The sequence below is a fragment of the Lissotriton helveticus genome, chromosome 6, assembly GCF_964261635.1.
Source record: "Lissotriton helveticus chromosome 6, aLisHel1.1, whole genome shotgun sequence".
Taxonomy (NCBI): domain Eukaryota; kingdom Metazoa; phylum Chordata; class Amphibia; order Caudata; family Salamandridae; genus Lissotriton; species Lissotriton helveticus.
The window spans coordinates 161154568-161174281 of record NC_136067.1 but is presented as its reverse complement, the minus strand read 5'-3'; the positions used below and the strand labels follow the sequence as shown (position 1 = coordinate 161174281).

The 19714-nt window shown below is 41.4% G+C and overlaps 1 protein-coding gene across 1 annotated transcript in view; it reads left to right on the top strand.

Annotated features, from left to right (window-relative positions):
* The window catches only part of ACBD3 (acyl-CoA binding domain containing 3), a 180055-nt gene that overhangs the window by 124577 nt on the left and 35764 nt on the right, over positions 1-19714 (top strand). Inside the window, exons 6-7 of the mRNA XM_078647548.1 lie at positions 2252-2447; positions 3999-4283. Coding sequence (XP_078503674.1) covers positions 2252-2447; positions 3999-4283 — 481 coding nt within the window. The remainder of the gene's footprint in view (positions 1-2251; positions 2448-3998; positions 4284-19714) is intronic.

Genomic DNA, 19714 nt, shown 5'->3' with positions numbered 1-19714 from the left:
TGGGCTTACATTGCGATTGCTGACTAGAAGACTGACGGTTCGCTTCATGCGGTTCTACTATAAAAGATTTCTACAGATTAAGGCTGTTTGAGTTCTGAGGCATACCGTGAATCTCCGGAGTGTATATATAACTGAAGTCATTCTCTATTAAGGAGTGGTAGAACAATTGTCATTTCTCGCGCTGTGACTTGCTGCATGAGACATTACAGACTCCATCATCAAGTGTCTTACTTTCCTCATAAACCTAAATAAGCTGCTCAACATTCTGGAAGAGCTACAAGGGGTCAACTGTTTTTAACATTTACAGTCCTGAAGATGGTTTTATTGACGAAAGCATAAGGACCGAAACATCGACAAATACACTTTTCTTAAATACCATTTGTTTTGTATGAAAAAGTGTACACAATTGTTAGTGAAGGGGTTAATTGTTGTAAAAACTTTTTCCCTTCTTGTTTCATTGTGAGTGTAACCTACAAGTATCCTATATTCATTCTCAATATAAAATTATTTTTATACTTCCACCCGTGTTTGGATATATTTGTCTATGATTAGATCTTGTGTTCTCATTTTGTGAATAAGGGAACAATCTAAGTACATTTATATTCTACGAAAAGAAATTATAAAAAGAAATGACATTGCAAGTAATATTTGTTTGCTTGCCTTGAATGGTGAACTAAAAGAGGAAAAACAAGTATTGAAATAAATCCCTTTAAGGCGCATTTACCTGTTCATTTGAATTTGCCCAAGCCATCAGGGGTATATTGGGTTTCCCATTTCATTAGATATCTGTCCTGTTTTAGTGGCAATTCTTGTGTCTGGCTCTTTAGCCTGTTAGAAGGAAAAGTTCAGCAGGTATAAAATGCTTCCTGTTTACAGATACAAGACTTAACCATGCTCACTGCCAGATCGCTTTCCTTCTGCGCACCTTCCTAGACCAATTTTCGACACTTCTATTGCTAATTTTCACCAAATTGGCACTCTGCCACAGCCTGTTTTGCTCCATTCCAACGCATCTAAAGAGCAGCCCAAACACTCGACATTCAGAAGGGCAGATGTTTTGCCCTTATACCACTAGATGAAATCTGGAGTGGCTTTCAGTGAACCATAGGGCATATTTCTTGTCTTGCTAGCCAGGTCTTTAGTGGTCATTGTAACCTACCCTTTCACCCACCAAAACTCCTGTGCTTCAAAGGGTGAAAGGGTGTTTTGGGTTTTAATAAAGGCCTTATTTTAACTTTCAGAGAAACATTCCAAGTTTCTTTTCTTGAGGGATTGTGTGCCGGGGGAGGATTCTGTGTACTGCACATAGATATAATCCTACTATCTTTCTTACAGTGGCTTTTATTTTGCTCTCACTCTGTTATTCCTTGTAAGCCTTATTAATTTGTGAAAGACACATTCTCAAGATGGGCACCAGATCTTTACACTTGAACAGAGGAAAACAAAGAAATCTATTGCTAAGTAGACAGTTCGTTTGAAATGGATAGTGATGGAGCTTCCTCTAGACCATTTCTAAAATGTCAGAAACTTACTAGTGACAGTTATTTGGAGGCTAGATAATTTGATATTTTGGCACTGCCGTGCTGAATTAGTCCGGACTGAAGCAGAGTTTGAGCCATGCAGTCCTTCAAACGTCAGTTTTTCTCCTACTTTTCCCCTATGTGGGCTCAGCACTGCTAAAAATAAGAGCAGGGATATACTTATTAATTATTGTAAACCATATGAATATTATTTCTCAGTTACTGTGGGCCCTTTATGGATATACAAGTGAATAATTCAGACTCCCTTGTCCTTTCCCTGACAACTTTACTATGTCTGGAGCCTTGTTGGGGAAAAAGTGAACCACACATGGTGAACTTAGGAGCACTGAGGTATATAATTAATGGACGGTGAGGAGCGGTATATTCTAATGTAGCTAATTTGTTTTAAATGGGCGGCTGAAGGCAGCATTTTATTTACTTTTGACTATAGAGTCCAATCTACTCTTGTGCTTGTCTGGGTTCCATCAAAGAGAGGGAATGTGAACATTCTTGCAGGGATTCATAGTTATAGCAAAGTAACTTGTTTTCCTTCAGTGTGGGTTACTGAATGTTGTGACTTCAACTGTTTCGTTCTTCTGATCTTAAATATTGTTATCACTTGTGGTGTTGTGAAACATTGTGCCTGTTGAAATAAACTGTTTAGATACAATGCTGATAACACGTTTAAAGGGAAGAATGTATAGTGTGCTAAAGATGTTTTCATACTGCAGGCAGCCTTACAGAAGCAGCAGGAAACAATTTCTTCAACAACCGTTGGGTCTTTGGCAACAACAGCATCAAAGGTGATTACTGGCACAGCTGCAGAGCCGCCATCCATAAACGGACAGAGTCATGCACACATTGACAGTTCAGAAAGAGACCTAGACTCCAGCGCCTTGGAAGAAGCCATGGAGAATGGACCTAAAGGTATAGCTGTAAAAATTAGGCTGAATTGCTTCTACTGATTACAGCATGTTGGTCCTCCATGATCTGTAAGGTTTTAAGTGGGTTGCTTTTAATTGTCCCTTCTTGTCTACCCACAAGCCATAGATCTCTTTACATGACTACATTTGGTGTACAGATAGTTAAAATGGGTCATTTGCTAATGCAAGTCAGATTGTATTCAGTAGCCAAGAGAAAACCCTTGCACAAAGCAGTTGTAGACCCATGCCTGCCGCTGTGGTTTGTCAAACAGGTGTAATCTGCTTTGTGCAATATTTCCTCAAGTGTAATCCAGTTGCATATCATACACCTTTACACCCCAAAGACATTAGAAAATATCACTAGTTTCCTGAATTACTTATTCTTCTGGATGAACTAGAGGTACCTCTACTTGAATGGCTGAAAGGCCAAAATTGTCAAGGTTTGAAAGCCCTGAGGTGACAGATTGGCATTCAGGAACTGGAAGCTTTCCATCTCTAACTCAAGTAGTAAAATACCATCAAAGAGAGGTGATGTGAACATTTGTGCTGAGACTTAGTTACAGCAAAACGACTTGTTTTCTTTGCGTTTGGTATCCTAAATGTCCTAGGAATATAGTTAAATTGAAAATGAGCTTTCGGTCACTAAATTATACTGGTGTTAAAAATACCACCTTCTGTTGCATGCATCCTAGAAGTAGCCCCTATTGTTACTGTTACCACTTTGCATCGAATTTGTGTTGTTGCGACTCAGCTATTGTAATATTGTCTACACTGGAGCCCAAAGAAAGAGTTGTTGAAACTCCAGAGGCTGCAAAAGAAGGCAGCGAAAATATGTCTAAAGTCTTCAGTTCACAGCACTCTGACTTTCAAACACCTTAACTGGCTTCCAGTAGCATTGTGAATTAAGTTCAAACTACTCCGCATCATTTTCAAATCTTGCAATGGTATGGTCCAAAATACATGCAGGGTTTTAGGTCTACCCTACGGATAGCTTTTAGGCATCTGTTTTGGAAGACCTATTGTATAGTACTAAAACTTACAGAGGGCTGTGAGTCACTCCATTCATTGTTTGACATTCTTGTTAATCTCATTTCCTTTCTTCTTATTCATTGGCTTTTATTCTTCGTCTTGCGTTTGTTCCTCCCTTCAAGAATATGTTAATTGCCATTCTTGTGACTGAGTTACTCCTCTCCTTCTACTGCTTAGGAACTACTTGGTTGGTGTTCTTTTAAGGTGTAAGACATGCTTTGGTGCTGTCCTTAAAGTACATGCTTTTAAAAGAAAGGGGTCTTGGGAACTAGGAGTGCTGTAGTTACTGTAATGAATAATTTCATTAGACTTGTGCCAGGCTCCACTTCTACGATTGCAAATTTCACCACACAAAAATTAAATTTTCTTTAAGGTAAAAACATTTTTTTTAAGCATTTTATAGATTTAATTAGATATTTCAAGAACAGCACAATGAAGTATTGTTATTATTCCGGTGCCTAGGGATTAAAGAAGAGTACTTTCTTTTTAGTGATGCATTCATATTTATAATTTCTCTGTTCAATAGAATCCGTACCAGTTATTGCAGCTCCATCCATGTGGACGCGACCACAAATCAAAGACTTCAAAGAGAAGATTCGACAGGATGCAGACTCTGTGATCACCGTGGGCCGAGGCGAGGTGGTGACAGTCCGAGTACCAACTCACGAGGAAGGCTCCTACCTCTTTTGGGAGTTTGCTACAGACAGTTATGACATTGGTTTTGGGGTATATTTTGAATGGACAGACTCCCCTAACACAGCAGTCAGTGTGCATGTCAGTGAATCAAGCGAGGATGAAGAAGAGGACGAAGGTATTTTTATATTCTTTTCTTTTTTTATTTGTCACAAACTATTTTCAAAATCCATTTGTAAAGTTGCTAGTTTCACAAAGATGACGGAGATCATGATAGAATTATGCACATTATATTCTAATTTTACCTAATGGTAGACTTGTGGTTTTTCAATGAAATTAACATAAACAAAAACTAAATTAGCTTGAACTTTAAGAGTAAAAAAATAAAAATTGTACAGGTTTGACAGTTACTATGAATCAAAGGAAGCATGTCTAGATTATAACAATGAACAAAATATATTATACAGTAATGTCCATATAATACATTTAAAAAAGACACATATATTTAATTCAAATATTTCGCATTCATCTTTTTATACACAACATTTGGCATTTTTTAAATACAAGGTCGGTCCTAGTGCCACATTTACCTCATTTGTAGCTGATCCATTGCTGCTTTATCAGTTCTAATGGAATTTGTTTTAAACAGTAGTTGGTCGCAGATAAATTCATCAGAGTTACAAATAATTACGGCAGAAGCATAAACTGTGGTTCATATGGCTCTGTATCTGAAGATAAAATTCACATTGTTTAAACATCTCACGGTTATCTTGATTACAGTGTATAAAAGGCAAAACAGTTATTACAATATGCATCCTAAGTTACTTATGTCTAAGCCAAGATCAGGGACGAATATAATGTATTACAATGTGCTTAAACATCTTTTACTGTTAGAACACCTGATGATTTTTTAATTTCAAACCTCGTCTAAATCATACATACATGAAATAAATAAACATTTTTCTTTAATTGAGATTTGTTTACACAAAGGGCATTTTGTAATGAATTGAAATCCGAATCTGGATACAGTTTGGTTACTACCACCAAGACTTTTTTTTACACTGAGTCCACTGATTGTTATCACTACAAAGGTCCATAAAACATGCTTGGTAAAGTGGTTAGGCCAGTCCTTACTAAATTAAAAAAGAAAAATAGATTGCATTTAACTTGTTTCATTAAACAATTGCAACCCTAAATCTATATGCAGTGCTTGTGTAACAGAAAAAGAGTGGAGGCCAAAGGTTCTTTTGATCAAGTTCCCCATAAATTTTGCAAATGTAGAATTTGTTAACAAAGTACTTTTGCTTTGGACTGTCAGAAGTAGAGCCAGTGAGTATCCACGATAAAGTGTGTCACATTTGAATAGGTCAACAAAGCTTGTTAATACTTTACTCCACACTGCTTCCTTGTACAGGTTTCATGTGAGACATCTTTACAAGATAACACCCACATATATATATTTTTGTAATGTTCTGGCCAGCTTGTCACCAGGCATTTTGCAATAAAGGATCACATTTTCTGTCAGTTAATACTTAGTCTGGTGGTGGTACAATAAGCAGACAACAGATCTAGTTGGCGCTGTAAGCCTACTTTGGTCCTTTCAAGGACAACTTGAGGGTCAGCATACAAGCAGAACTGTTACAGGTGTTAAACCAACCATGGATGGGTGGTTGGGACCATTAGAGGGGTAGGAAGTTCATGTATAAATAATTAAAAATATATATATTGAGGCAGCACCTATGAATCCCTGTTAAATACCATGTTCAAGAGGGATGGTTGCTCACTTTGCCACTGGATTCAAGCTAGCCTGACAGATGATGGGTGTTACCCCAAAACCGGTCCCAGGACGCTTGTTTCCGATTCAGGGAAGACCTGGCTTGGCAGTTCGGGCTGGACTGTTCCCATAAGGAGCTGAGTCGAGACTGATTTGCGTATGGCTGGGTTTGAACTGGGCTGGCGAAGTGAGCTAAAGAACGATGATGGATTCAACCCAGTTCTGTTATGGGGTGAGTGTCTGAAAAGTTTCAGCACTCCGTCCATCATCTCCTTGTGTTTGCTTTGTCAATTCACTCTTAAGCAAGCAAAAAACTGTTACTGTCAAAATATGCTTCTAGAGAAATCCCAAGCGCCTTCAGTTTAGTGTTAAATCTATGGTCTGAATACCAAAAAAAGTATTAAATGTCATTTCACTCTAACATCAAATATAAATAGAATACTACAAATAACTCTAGAAACGATTCAATTTTTTTCCAGTAGAATTCTCTGATCCCAAACTGCCTCTTAAGTTATTCAAGTCTCATGGAAAAGGTAATGCAACCCCAGCGCTACTACTTAAACAGATAGGGATGAGGTGGAGGTATGAGAGGTAGAACCAACAAACACTCATTTACAGGTATACAAACTGAACTCTGGTCAAGCATGTACTAAAGAAATAAAAAAACTATAAGATATATGAAGTCTTGTAGCCAATTACCGAAGGTTTTATCGGCATATTTTACAAATTACTGATTCTGCTTGGCTTGCCCCTCAACTTCCTGGAGCTTAGTCCCTATCTCACTGACTCTCTGGTCCTAGCCTTCCACCTCCCTTCTCTTTGTAGGACAGCAAAATTCCACTCCAATCACTGCAGGAAAATCTTCCATACACACACTATACTCAACGGGCTAGTGTGGGTTTTATTTCCGTTTTATTTATTTTAATTTTTTATTTTATTTTTTAAATAAAGGGCCTGCCCCCTGTCATGGGGATTCTAGAAAAAGGAGGGTGGTTGAAAAATAAATGTGGCTTAAAGGTGGAGGATGCCCCATTTTTTCTCCTTTTCCCTCTGCAGCTCCATTTTTGTTCAGTATTCCTTTTCTCCTCATGCCAACCCCCTATTTCAGAGTACTGGTTCGGGTGCTGAGAGCCCTGTGAATACTGCTCATATGAACAGTTGTCTTGGGACATTTTATATTGTATTAACTTAGAAGGCTTGAGTTTGCAAGGACATGTTTCTTTTTGTTAACTCTATTTAAGCTTCAATGTCTCTCAGAATTATTAAAAATAAAGGCAATTCTTAAATTGCATTTTGCACTAATTCATCAGGAACAAATTACTCTGAAATGAATTGGCTGCTTTAAGTTCGTGGCCTGTAGAGGGAGGCCCAGAAAAACATGTTTGCAGCATTTCTCCTGCATGCCAGCTGGTGGAGTAGTGTGGCTCCACGTCAACTCCATCCAACCCTAGAAGTGAATGCTGGAGCCACATTAAAGCACCACCCCTGCAAGTTGACATCTGTTTCTTTCTTTCTGTCCTTTTTCTTTTCTTTGCAGTTTGCCATAATACAAAGGAACAAATAATATGATAGGTTGTTGACGCAGAGGTTCAGTGGTATACAGTTCTTCTGGACAAAATATTAAAAATCAATAAAATAGTTGTAAGTCACAATGAGCTCTCACTTTTTTGTCTCACTTGGTTTAATTGCCACTGATTATGTCCCCTGGAAGGACGATCTCTTTATTAAATATTATTTTGAAATGATCACCCAAACAGTCTGGGCGGCGAGTTCCTTTTTGTTTGCCTGCCCACTTTTCATTCCAGTCAGTTCTCTCACATATCACTGACTTTATTCAGGGAAGACAACCTTGGTTTCCCTTGGTACTCTTAGAGACAGGTAGCCTTACTGCCCCAAGGATCCTCGCTGAGCCCAACCCTCTTCAACGTCTACATGAGCCCCCTCGCGGCCATCGCACGCCAACACAACCTGAACATCATCTCCTACGCCGACGACACCCAGCTGATCCTCTCCCTGACCAACGACCCCGCCACCGCCAGAGCCAACCTGCACGAAGGGATGAGAGACGTAGCCGAATGGATGACGACCAGCCGCCTGAAACTGAACTCAGACAAGACGGAGGTACTCATCCTGGGCTCCACGCCCTCCGCCTGGGACGACTCCTGGTGGCCCCCCGCCCTGGGCACCGCACCCAAACCGACGGACCACGCACGCAACCTGGGCTTCATCCTGGACTCCTCCCTCTCCATGACCAGGCAAGTCAACGCCGTCTCCTCGTCATGCTTCAACATCCTGCGCATGCTACGTAAGATCTTCCGGTGGATCCCCACCGAGACGAGGAAGACGGTCACCCAAGCCCTCGTCACCAGCCGACTGGACTACGGCAACGCCCTCTACGCCGGAACCACTGCCAAACTCCAGAAGAGACTCCAGCGGATCCAGAACGCCTCGGCGAGACTCATCCTCGACATCCCCCGACGCAGCCACATCTCCGGACACCTGAGAGATCTGCACTGGCTCCCGGTCAACAAGAGAATCACCTTCCGGCTCCTCACCCACGCGCACAAAGCCCTACACGACCAAGGCCCGAGCTACCTCAACAACCGGATCAACTTCTACACTCCCAAGCGCCTCCTCAGATCTACCAACCACGCCCTCGCCGCCGTCCCCCGCATCCGAAGAGCGACAACAGGAGGAAGATCCTTCTCCTACCTGGCCGCCAAGACCTGGAACTCACTCCCGACCAATCTGCGCCTGACCCAAGACCACCTCTCCTTCAGGAAGAAGCTCAAGACCTGGCTGTTCGAGCAGTAGCGGCACCCCCCCCCTCCCAGCGCCTTGAGACCCTACGGGTGAGTAGTGCGCTCTACAAATGACCTGATTGATTGATTGATTGATTACTGCGAGTTTTCACTTCTCCTTTTCGTGATAATCTACAGGGTGCTTTATTAACTTCCGCCCTAGTTTTCTCATATATCTAGTGACACGTCTGTTCGATGGGGTCCTCATCCGTTTGATATTTTACCCTGTCCTTTTGGTAGAAGAGTATCTCTCCCATACTTGTGGAGCCGCTAATTAATGTGCCATTGACAACACCTGTCTTTTTGGAGAAAAAGCAGACTCTGCCTTGGAGTGCCTCAAGAAATGCAGGGCCACAGCCCGCACCCTCAGCCTTTCTGTGCACATGAGGCAGTGTCCCCAAAAAAGTGCCAGGCAGACAGAGGTATATTATTCATGGATACATTTTCCAGCAGCTAATGCTGTAACAAAGTACTTCCACTATTACAAAGTAGAGGAACCTCCTAATGAGTACACTCCTTTCGAGGAGGTGGAAGTACCACTCAAATTCCAAGAGCATTTGCTCTTATTTGATGGCGCCCTAATACATAACAATCACATTACAAGGCTTGGTCCTTTAGGAAGACCAGGAGCAACGTGGCCGGTCTTAGCCGGATACACACCACATCCAGACATCGAAAGAATGCCTGCAGCAGAGCTGTTAATACAGCTAAAACAACTACTAAAAATTCATAGACAATTAGTTCAGTATGTAATGCGGACTTCAACAATTCACCCAGCGATTAAACTTCCACAGCTGACCCCTCACCAGGGGAACACAAATAAAATTACACCACAGAACATCCAATCCTGCCTAGGTAAAGTTCCAGCTAAACGGGAACAAATACCATTCTGGTTGGCACAGAAAATTACCCAAATAGAGGCGGTGTTTCCTGACACCACCCCATTAGAAAAACACAGGATTCTGACTATATGTCTCCCAATGGGAATCGCACCACACATTGAGGACTGTGACACTTGGGGTACAGTCTTTGCTTCCATCTACACAAAAACGCACGGTGTTCCATCCATTTCGGTAATACCAGATGTGCTAAAACAAATTCAAGATGAATACGGTCCAGAACCTGCTTTAAACTCTTGGTATGAAATTACTAAAAGACTTCAAGCAGGTCTCGGCTATATTATTAGCCAACATAAAAGGTGAAGCAGCAAACGTGGCGATCCGCCAGAGGTTAAAAGAGACAGATATAGCAGACCAACCAGCTGAAATTGCCAGAATCATAGAAAAATCCTATGAAGAACTAGGCAGAGATAGTCTAGGTGGAATACCAGTAAAACCGCAACTGACTACAAGTCCAGAAAAAATATTTTTTAATAATAATTCACCAAAAAAGAACTGGGATGGAAACAAACAATCCAATCCTAAAGAAAAGAAATTCCAGTCCCGAGGGAGGTCTCCCAGGCGAAGAGAGAAATGTCCAAACCAAAGACAGAGGTCACCGCAGAGTGACCCCTCTGGGAATAGATATAACCTTAGAAATAGGGATAATATTAAAAAACCTGATAGATATCAAGACATTGATACACGTCCCTCTCAATCTTTTCAGACTTCCTCGCAGAAATCGGAAAGAAGAGGACGATCAGAAGAGCACGCCAAGTCCAAAGACAAGGAACCTGCTCAGCTAAAAAAGAAATTACAATTTCCAAAAAAGAAGGTAGCCAGTATCAAGGTAGTTAACAATGCCGAGAATACTGAGGACACAACTGAAAAACGGAGAGTGGGCGCAGACAATGCTAGACAGCGCAGCAGAAGTGAGCATAGCTCGCAAAGTCCTTATGAATCATCTGGAGACAGTGGACACGAATGAATACCTTCAAGTGGAAACTGCGGACACCAGAGTTAGCAAGCCCCACAAGATATACGAGATAACATTACGTATAGAGGGAGATAAGACTAGGAAAATAAGGGGACTATTTTGGGATAACCTCTCCAAGGGTTATGACATCCTTCTAGCTGAAAAAGACTGGCCACCAGAGTTTGTCAGGAAGTGCCCTCATGGCGAAGAAGTAATTATGCCTGCCTTCTCGAATCAAATCCCGATTCATAAAAAAATACACACTTGCTAGAAAGTGGGCAGTGGCCTTAGCACCTGCTTTATATAAAAATCATGTAGGATGGGATGAGGATTCTCCTCCTCACAAAATCCAGTTAAAATCACAACCTACTTCACAAAGGCAGTACCCAATTAAGCAAGAAGCTAAAAAACAGGTAAATGAAATACTAGATCAGCTAGAATACCAGGGGGTGATTGAAACTTGCACCTCACAAATGAACAATCCTTTGTTTCCGGTCTCCAAACCAGACAATTCATATCGTCTAGTTTTGGATTACCGACACCTTAACACATGTTGCAAAACCTTTGCAGTGCAAAACTCCCACAGTGCTGCACTAATGAATAACATAGTGCGCGAAAAATACAAAACAACCTTGGACATCTCCAATGGATTCTTTTGTCAAAACATAGCACCAGAGAGCAGATATTTAACTGCATTCTCAGTAAATGGCACTCAAAAACAATTCTGTCGGTTAGCCCAGGGGTACAAGAACAGCCCGGGGGTATTCTCAGCGAGAGTAACAGAATTACTACAACTATATGATGATGAAGCATTATCCTATGTCGATGACATTTACTTAACAGATGATGACTTGGAGACTCACTTGAAAAGGGTGAACACCATAATACTTGGGTTCGCTGCAGAGGGTTACAAATTCAACTTCAAAAAATCCAGAATTGCCCATCTGACGGTCCTATTCTTAGGATATGAGTTATCAAGTGAAGGCAAAAGCCTGGCAGACAATTTCCTAGAGAAATGTGCCGTAATCCAAGCACCTAGAACACTAAAAAACTTACAGTCGATTCTAGGTTTCCTAAATTTCGGAAGAACATACATTGCAAATTACGCAGAAAGGGTCAAACCCCTTTATGATCTAATTAAACCAGACTTTAAAAGATCCAGTTGGACTCAAACACACACAGAAATTTTGAGATCCTTACAAACAGACATGCTAATTAAAACAAAATTAGAAACACGTGATAACACACGCAATCTTGTGATTCGAGTCATCCCAGGGAGATGCGGATTCACATACCTGACCTCTAATGAGGGAGAAAAGGTACCAATTGCATTCAAATCACACTTGTACACTAAGGCTGAAATGAAATTTAGCCCAACGGAAAAAATTCTTACAGCAACACAGACAGCTATAGCAAAAGAATGAGCCCTGGCACAAGGTAAACGAATAGTAATCGTGACACCAATACCAGCCTTAGAGGCGGTAACAAAAGCAAGCATTCCAAATGCTAAAGCACTCCATCCGAGATGGATACAATGGGCTAACTCTCTTGCTGCAACAGACGTGGTGTACGAATTTGACCCTTACTTAAAAACACAAGAATTTCTCCAATATGAATTTGAATGTCCTACGCCAACCGAAATTCTGCCTCTAGATCACTACGGCTGTATAATATATACAGACGGATCAGCACAACCCGCAGTAGGGGGTAAACAAGCTTACAGTGCTGCGTGCGCGATTGTTAAAGGTCGTTGGCACGAAGGGAAATTTAAACCAACCCTCACTAAAACACAATCCCTAGGAGATTGTACAGCTCAGCGAGCTGAACTACTAGCATTCAAGATGGCGCTTGAAAATACCGATCGAGAATTCCCCACACTCATAGTGTGCGATTCGTATTATTGCGTTCAGTCTTATAATGAATACTTGCAGATCTGGCTTCAGAACGGTTTCAAGGATGCGAAAGGTGGCACAATCAAGCATAAAATGCTCTGGGAACAAGTAGCTCTTTTACAAAAAGAACTACCAAAGACTCACGTGATACATACACTGAGTCATCAACGTGATGGCGTTCACGTTGCAGGGAATTCATTGGCTGACGAGGCCGCGAAGGCAGCTGTGCAAACGGCTTCCGTAGCTGCCGTCACCCGGTCAAAAACAAAAATAGACAGCGAAATATTACAAGCTGTCAGCGCTTCAGAAAAGGATTCGATAGAACCACTCCCTAAAGGCTTTCCAGTAAAATACTCATACATAACTGATGCAAACAATGTTCCTTTTGCTCAAATCCCTGGAGTGGGGGAGAGGGCAATTCCAAACATGGAACATAGGTTAGGACTAATAATAGCGGCACACGAAGGGCTTGCTTCTATCCATGCTGGCGTCTCAGCCACAGTATCATTATTAAAACAGAGATACTGGTGGCCACAAATGAGAAGACAAACAAGGAACTATGTTCTAGAATGTGAAATATGTCAAAAAATGAAAGTATCAACGGTGAGACGTCCAGCTCAGACGCCCCTTCTAATCTCGGATAAACCATTAGCCTGTGTTTATCTAGACCACTGCGGTCCCTTACAAAGGGATGGTAACTATAAATATATCTTGGTTGCAGTGGACTCATGCACGAGATTCATATGGATGTGGCCCCAGCGAACGGCTGACGCCAGAACTGTTATAAAAGATTTGCGAGTCTTTATCGGCACATACGCAATTGGCATGCTGCATTCGGACAATGGTCCTGCTTTTAGCTCTCGGGCTTATAAGGAGGCCATGGTCAGCATGGGCGTGCAATTGCGGTACTCTTGTCCATTTCACCCTGAGGGGAACGGAATTGTTGAAAGAAAAAACCGTGACATAAAGCAATCTATAACGGCAAAGGTATTAGGTTCGGGAGCTGGGTGGGTCAAACATCGAATAAGTGTCCAACGTAGTCTAAATAACTTGCCAAGAAATTCTCTGAAGGGATTCAGTCCGTACGAATTATTATTTGGAACTAGGATGATGATCTCTGACCTTGATAGTCAGACTTCAGTGGTGAAAGAAAAAACCTTTGATGTCAAAGACCGTTTGGCTATTTTGCAGGACTTAAACAAAACAAGAAAAGACCTGAGCAACATACAGTTGAAACAACAGCCAACAACCACTGAAGAATCACCACCTGTCCCAGCAAGACCTGTCTGGATTCCAAAAGTCGGGGATCTAGTCAGGGAGAAGATCGCGGTAAAGAAGGAATTTGGGCCTTCCTACAGAAAAGCAGTTCCTGTCTTGTCTGTCAACGGGACAAGATCAGTTGTACTACCGCCACTTGCTGGGAAAAAGGAGAACCGAGTTGTATCCATCGACCTGGTAAAACCACAACATGTGGCCGATAACAAACGGTAGGCCAAGTGGACTCCCAATAAGTAGCAGAACACCAAGGTTTGCTACCAGCACAGAGGTCCTATCAAAAAGGCTCATCACATTCGAAACGCCTGCAGAAGAACAAGAAGGACTATGCAACAATGCAATAGAACTCTGACCTCTGAAAACCCAAATAAAGACATTTAGCAGAGACACACCAATCTATACTGAAGTACCAAGTGAAAATGCAAAAAACTAAAATCCTGAACCAATTGGAACAATTGACAGAACTGCATCCGGTTACTTCATCAACTTCGATGATTCCTCTGACGGCTTCAGTGAATCAAAGACACAGCCATCATCAAAATCCTTTAAAGACAAAGCGAAGGAACTTTTGAAACAACTGAAAGAAACATATCTGATTTCTCCGTGGATTGAATTTTGGGTGGGTTTTGGTGCATTTATCCTCATACTTTGGCTCATCATGGTATTTACTTTGGGACGCTTCATTGAGGGAAAATATGCTAAAATGGACACAGCAAGTCAGAACATCAACTTGATCCTCAAACCACACACATCTTCACACGTCGAGAAAAGAGAACTTTCTTCAGAACTTTCTTCAGCCAATTTCACAGCCAATCCGATACCTGGTGGGGTAGCCTGGGACAACACTGACTATGAAATTTATGGTCCGGTCGAGATCCTGAAATATCCACACCAAATCAAGATCTCCTTGAGTGATTTTGCAAAACCAAACTCATTTGCTGATGATTGGGACTTCGAAAGCATTAACAACATGATGTCTGACTTAGTAATGTCTGCTACATTTACAAAACATGATTATTTGCAAGGTTCTACAAATTATGATAGTATGTATTGCTATAACCATTATGGTAACCATTTTTTACATAAATCTGCACAACCTAGAAATGTTTTAAATTATAATCAATGGGAACATTGTGCTACACCTCCAAAAGGGAGCTCTAGAACCGTGTATGACAAATATTCATATTTTTCAGGTTTTAACACAAGTAATGCTGAAACATTTTATTTTAAATTGTCAAACAAGACAGGGATGAAAACCATGATAACCAACACAAAATTGATTTATTCAGACTCATTCTTTGAACAAATGAATACTTTTGGATTTGATTATTGGGACAAAAATGTTGATTTGAAAAGTGTTTGGGGTACAAAAGAATGGCAAGTACAGGGTATAGAAGCTTTGTTTAGAGCCTGCATGATCCCAGAACAAATTATATTTTTAAATGACACTGTTCAACAAACCACCTGTCTTGGCTTAGCCAAAATCAAAGATTTAAATAAACCGTCTATTCCAAAGCCAACAATGTTTAGCAATAGCTCTGATACAGATGAAGAGATCGACGTAAACCAGATATTAAACCAAAACAGAACACATCCTGATTGGAAACAATGGTTGATCTGGCCCACAGATACAAATAACTGTCAAGACAGATTCCTGAATAAAACACAAGGTTTCAAAATGACCAGGCCAGACCCTAGATATCCTCAAAGACATCACCCAGGGATAATAACAACCTACAGTGTGGGCAAATTATGCCTTCAGTGGCTACAAACTTCCACACTGCCTGAAATTAAGCAACACCTAACTTTACTTACTGATGGTGCTGACTTGCGTGATTTCATTCTGGGACCACGCAAACAGCGTCAAAAGCGTTTCATAGCAGCCTCTGTATATGCAGCATACAATGAGGCCTGGAAGGTTACTCAAATTGAAACAGCAGAAAGAATACGGGAAATTGACCGTATTAATTTGGAAAAATCACTTTCTGTAGTGGACAATGGGTTAATGACTCTGTCCTCCAGAATTTTTTCATTGGACAGCATTGTGTCTTCAGCAATCGATATATTATCGCAAGACTTACTGTTATTACAACATGGTCAGTCACAATTGCGTTCTATTGTACAGCTTGGCTGGACGTTACAAAATCTGCGTTCAGGCTATGTGCCTTGGCGTTTAATCAACACAACGTCACTATTCCAAATCTTTAACCTTACTGATAGACAAATCGGTATGGCGCAAAAGGGTGCTGATTATACAATCTTGAGCATTGAAAAACTAGAAAGATTACCAATGACAATGTCAGAACGACCTGTCAGTGAATGGATAATACACGGAATCATAAATATTCCAATCTCAACCTTCAGGTTTCAATACTGCCAAAAATATATACAGGCTGGCATGTACGAGAAATTGGGAAAGGGGTACCTTAAAACAACTTGGAACCTGCCCTATTCACATGCATGTGTCAGTAATAAAGGACAGAAAGTGTTTCTTAGTGGCAACAATTGTGCTATGTCACTAAGCGGCACGCTTCTGTGTAACGGTATTAGTTTGCACGGAGCCTGTGAAGGGAATTCATACAACCTTTCATGTCACCAGCAAGGCGCACCTGCAACTGAAATAGAACCATTCTTTCAAAGACTCTATAATGGGAGTTACATTCTTATTGTAGACCGCAGATGTTGTAGTCTTAGGCCCGGGACTCCTTATCTAGTCACTACGACGGCGAAGGTCAAGTGCTGTGGACGTTCTTTGTTCCCCAGCTCCTTTCCAGACAGGGAGGCAAGGGCATGGCCCAATTTGAAAATTACTTCTATTCGAATAGATACTTTAAGCAGAATGAAAACAGTGCTTCTACAGACGCCTACAAGGCTCACGTCATCAAAAGAAACGTATGATCTACAAGTCGCAAGGACGACTGCAGAGATACATACATTATCAACTAATTCCCCCGTACATTTCGCGGAAATCCTGAGCGAAATCTTAAATATTTCTGATACCAATGGGATCTCAGGGGTATTTAAGACAGTATTTTCGATGGCATTAACACCATTCAAAGCCATACTGGGTATTTTTCCAGATTTCGTCCATTCGATTTTTGGCGGACTTCCCCTGATCCTGGGACTAATTGCAGGAATCCTATTCTTAGTCCTTATTTTTCGTTATGGCAACCCATGTCACAGATCAAACTCTCGCGACAATGGAAGAGACGATCCTAGCCATTGGATACCGGGACCGGATATCAAAAATCCTGGGACTCTCCCGGCTTAGAGACCTGAACATGACTTGGTTTCTATCATTTCGACCAATGTGGCAAAGGTGTTTTACCTGTACTAAGGTGTCTGCTATGCGGAGAAGAATGCGTGTTAGACACCTGTCTGACGCTACAATCGGATGCGCCAGTGGATGCAGATACACTGTTGGTTCCTACCAAGGTTCACGCTTTGTGCTGCCCTCAAAGGCTGCCAATCCTGATGACGGCATTCCTGGAATCTTCACCACTACGATTGAAGAGTAGTGAAGTTCAAGATGAAAGCAGCATCGAACAGGTACGACCTTCTGTCAGCAATGCGAATCAGAATGCCAATGGAGGCAATCATGCGCATGAATGCATGGTTACACCTATTTCCGACTTAGTGGAACTTTCCCATGAAGCTGTTGACAGTTTTTTCGAAAGCCTTAATGATATGATGTTCTCTCCGGAACAGAAATAGAGACTTTTGAGCAAGCTCGCACACGGCGTTCCCTGAATTCGGCCTTCAACTTTAAAAATAAAGTCACATGAACAATTCTTCCCACCAGTTCACGGACAACAATTTTTTAGCAGCCCCAAATTATTTTTTACAAAATTTTCGGGACACTGATCTTCTGCTTAAAGTAAGAAACTATTCCTAGAGAACTAAGATTTCTATTTTTAGATACTTTATAAAATTTAGTTGCCCGCTGGGATGTTCACAAATATTTTATCATGTGATGAAATGGTCTCGAACTTCCTTTCTGTATAGCTATATTAAGAGCCATTTCATGTGTATTTCTCAAATACCAAATTAAGCAATAATGCATACAAATGCGTGTTTACTTTTGCATTTAATTCATAGCTTAAGTGCATACAATATATATGACTGCAATTTTTCAGTATATTTGAAAATTTCAAAATGCATTTATGTATTTTGGGGTGGTAAGGTATACACTATACTCTATAGTATGTTGTACTATGTTATACTATGCATAGATTAGTAAATATGACCATAGTTAGCGTGGAGTGGGTGTCATGTATTCCTATAGGTTCTGAATCGATCCCCCTATTCCTGACCCTATTCTGGTTAAACTAACTATCAAGTTAACTAACAGTCAGCCCATGAGGCAAGACAAGCCCCCATGATGCAGATACCGTTATCTGACGCAGTCACACTACGGCACAGGAACGTGTTATCTGATTAGGTCATAACGCTTGAGATCTAATTAGACAAGCGACATTCCTCCAGCCCCTGATAAGGCATACGACGTTCTCATAACAAATCAAACCTATGACAACCTGGAAAATCCGTGCGGCCATTGTTTTGATTTCACAGAGAACTTTAGTAAAGAATGTGCTAACGAGCAAGTCGTATGACATCTTTATTGACGTATCTATGTCCATCCTTACGTCAATCTCGGCACCTTTAAGGTATAAATATTGCCGATCTTGCCCTATGCAAACACACGCGTGGTGACAAGACGGAGCAGCCACACTTGCCGAAGCCGAGAGCAGAAGCAGACCCCGCTGGCAGCAGCCCCGCCTTCCTGACGCGCTGAGAGACGCGCTGCTATCTCAAGCCGAGAGACCCAGCACCGGCGCTTCCGGGTAGCCCTCGCAGGCAGCCTGGAATATCGAGACCAGAGAAAGAGATACCATTCCTCATTCATCCTAAATTCCAGGTACAGAACTGAATAACCCCTCACGGAGAATTCTTTAGTTATTCACTTGGCAAAAACAAACTTAACTTAAAACTGTAACTTTCTATTCCCGCCCACGCATTAGACTTAGGTCAGGTACACGGGGTAGGCGTATTTAGAAACACCAGTTGAGTACGTTTAGTCAAATGTATATGTGTATGTAAATATATTTTAATCATTTCAAACATCATATGGCTCAGAAACCATATCAATGTTTTTACAGTATTATTTTATACTATTGCTTTTAATGTATGCACTTTACTTAACTATAAGTATTGCAATAATATCGATCCATTTCTCATGTATGAGAAAAGAGACTGATCAATAAATAACACCTTTTTATTGAACACGCCCGTCTCTTCCTTTTCTCTACATTCTGATGAGACTAAGAATGCACGTACTGACTGAGTAAAATAATTGCCTTGTGCTCACACGACTCTCGAGATTGACTCTTGATTAGGGGAGAGCAAAGTTGTCATGCTCTATGGTTGTCAGAAACTAAATCCCTTCTTGTCTAATCAGGGAAGTTAATTCCTCCTTGAACATTCGAGAAAGTTTCTAGCGAACTCTGAGCTACGCTGGCAAACCCAAAAATTAAGTCTAGTATCGACAGTAGTAGACCTAGTTAACGTCTGGTCTAGGCCTTTACTGCTGTAGGTATTATTCCAATGCGCAGAGCCTATTGGGAAAATAGGAGCTACACTACAACACGTCTGTTCGATGGGGTCCTCATCCGTTTGATATTTTACCCTGTCCTTTTGGTAGAAGAGTATCTCTCCCATACTTGTGGAGCCGCTAATTAATGTGCCATTGACAACACCTGTCTTTTTGGAGAAAAAGCAGACTCTGCCTTGGAGTGCCTCAAGAAATGCAGGGCCACAGCCCGCACCCTCAGCCTTTCTGTGCACATGAGGCAGTGTCCCCAACTGTGTTGCCCCTTTTGAGGCTTCGGAAGGGGTTTGACTCCGACAACAGCAAAGCACACCTCCACAGCAACATAGCCCAAGTCCTATCGAGTCCGGGGTGAAAGATCCACTGACAACTTCTAGGCCTTCATGCTGCTCAGTCCCCCACCCT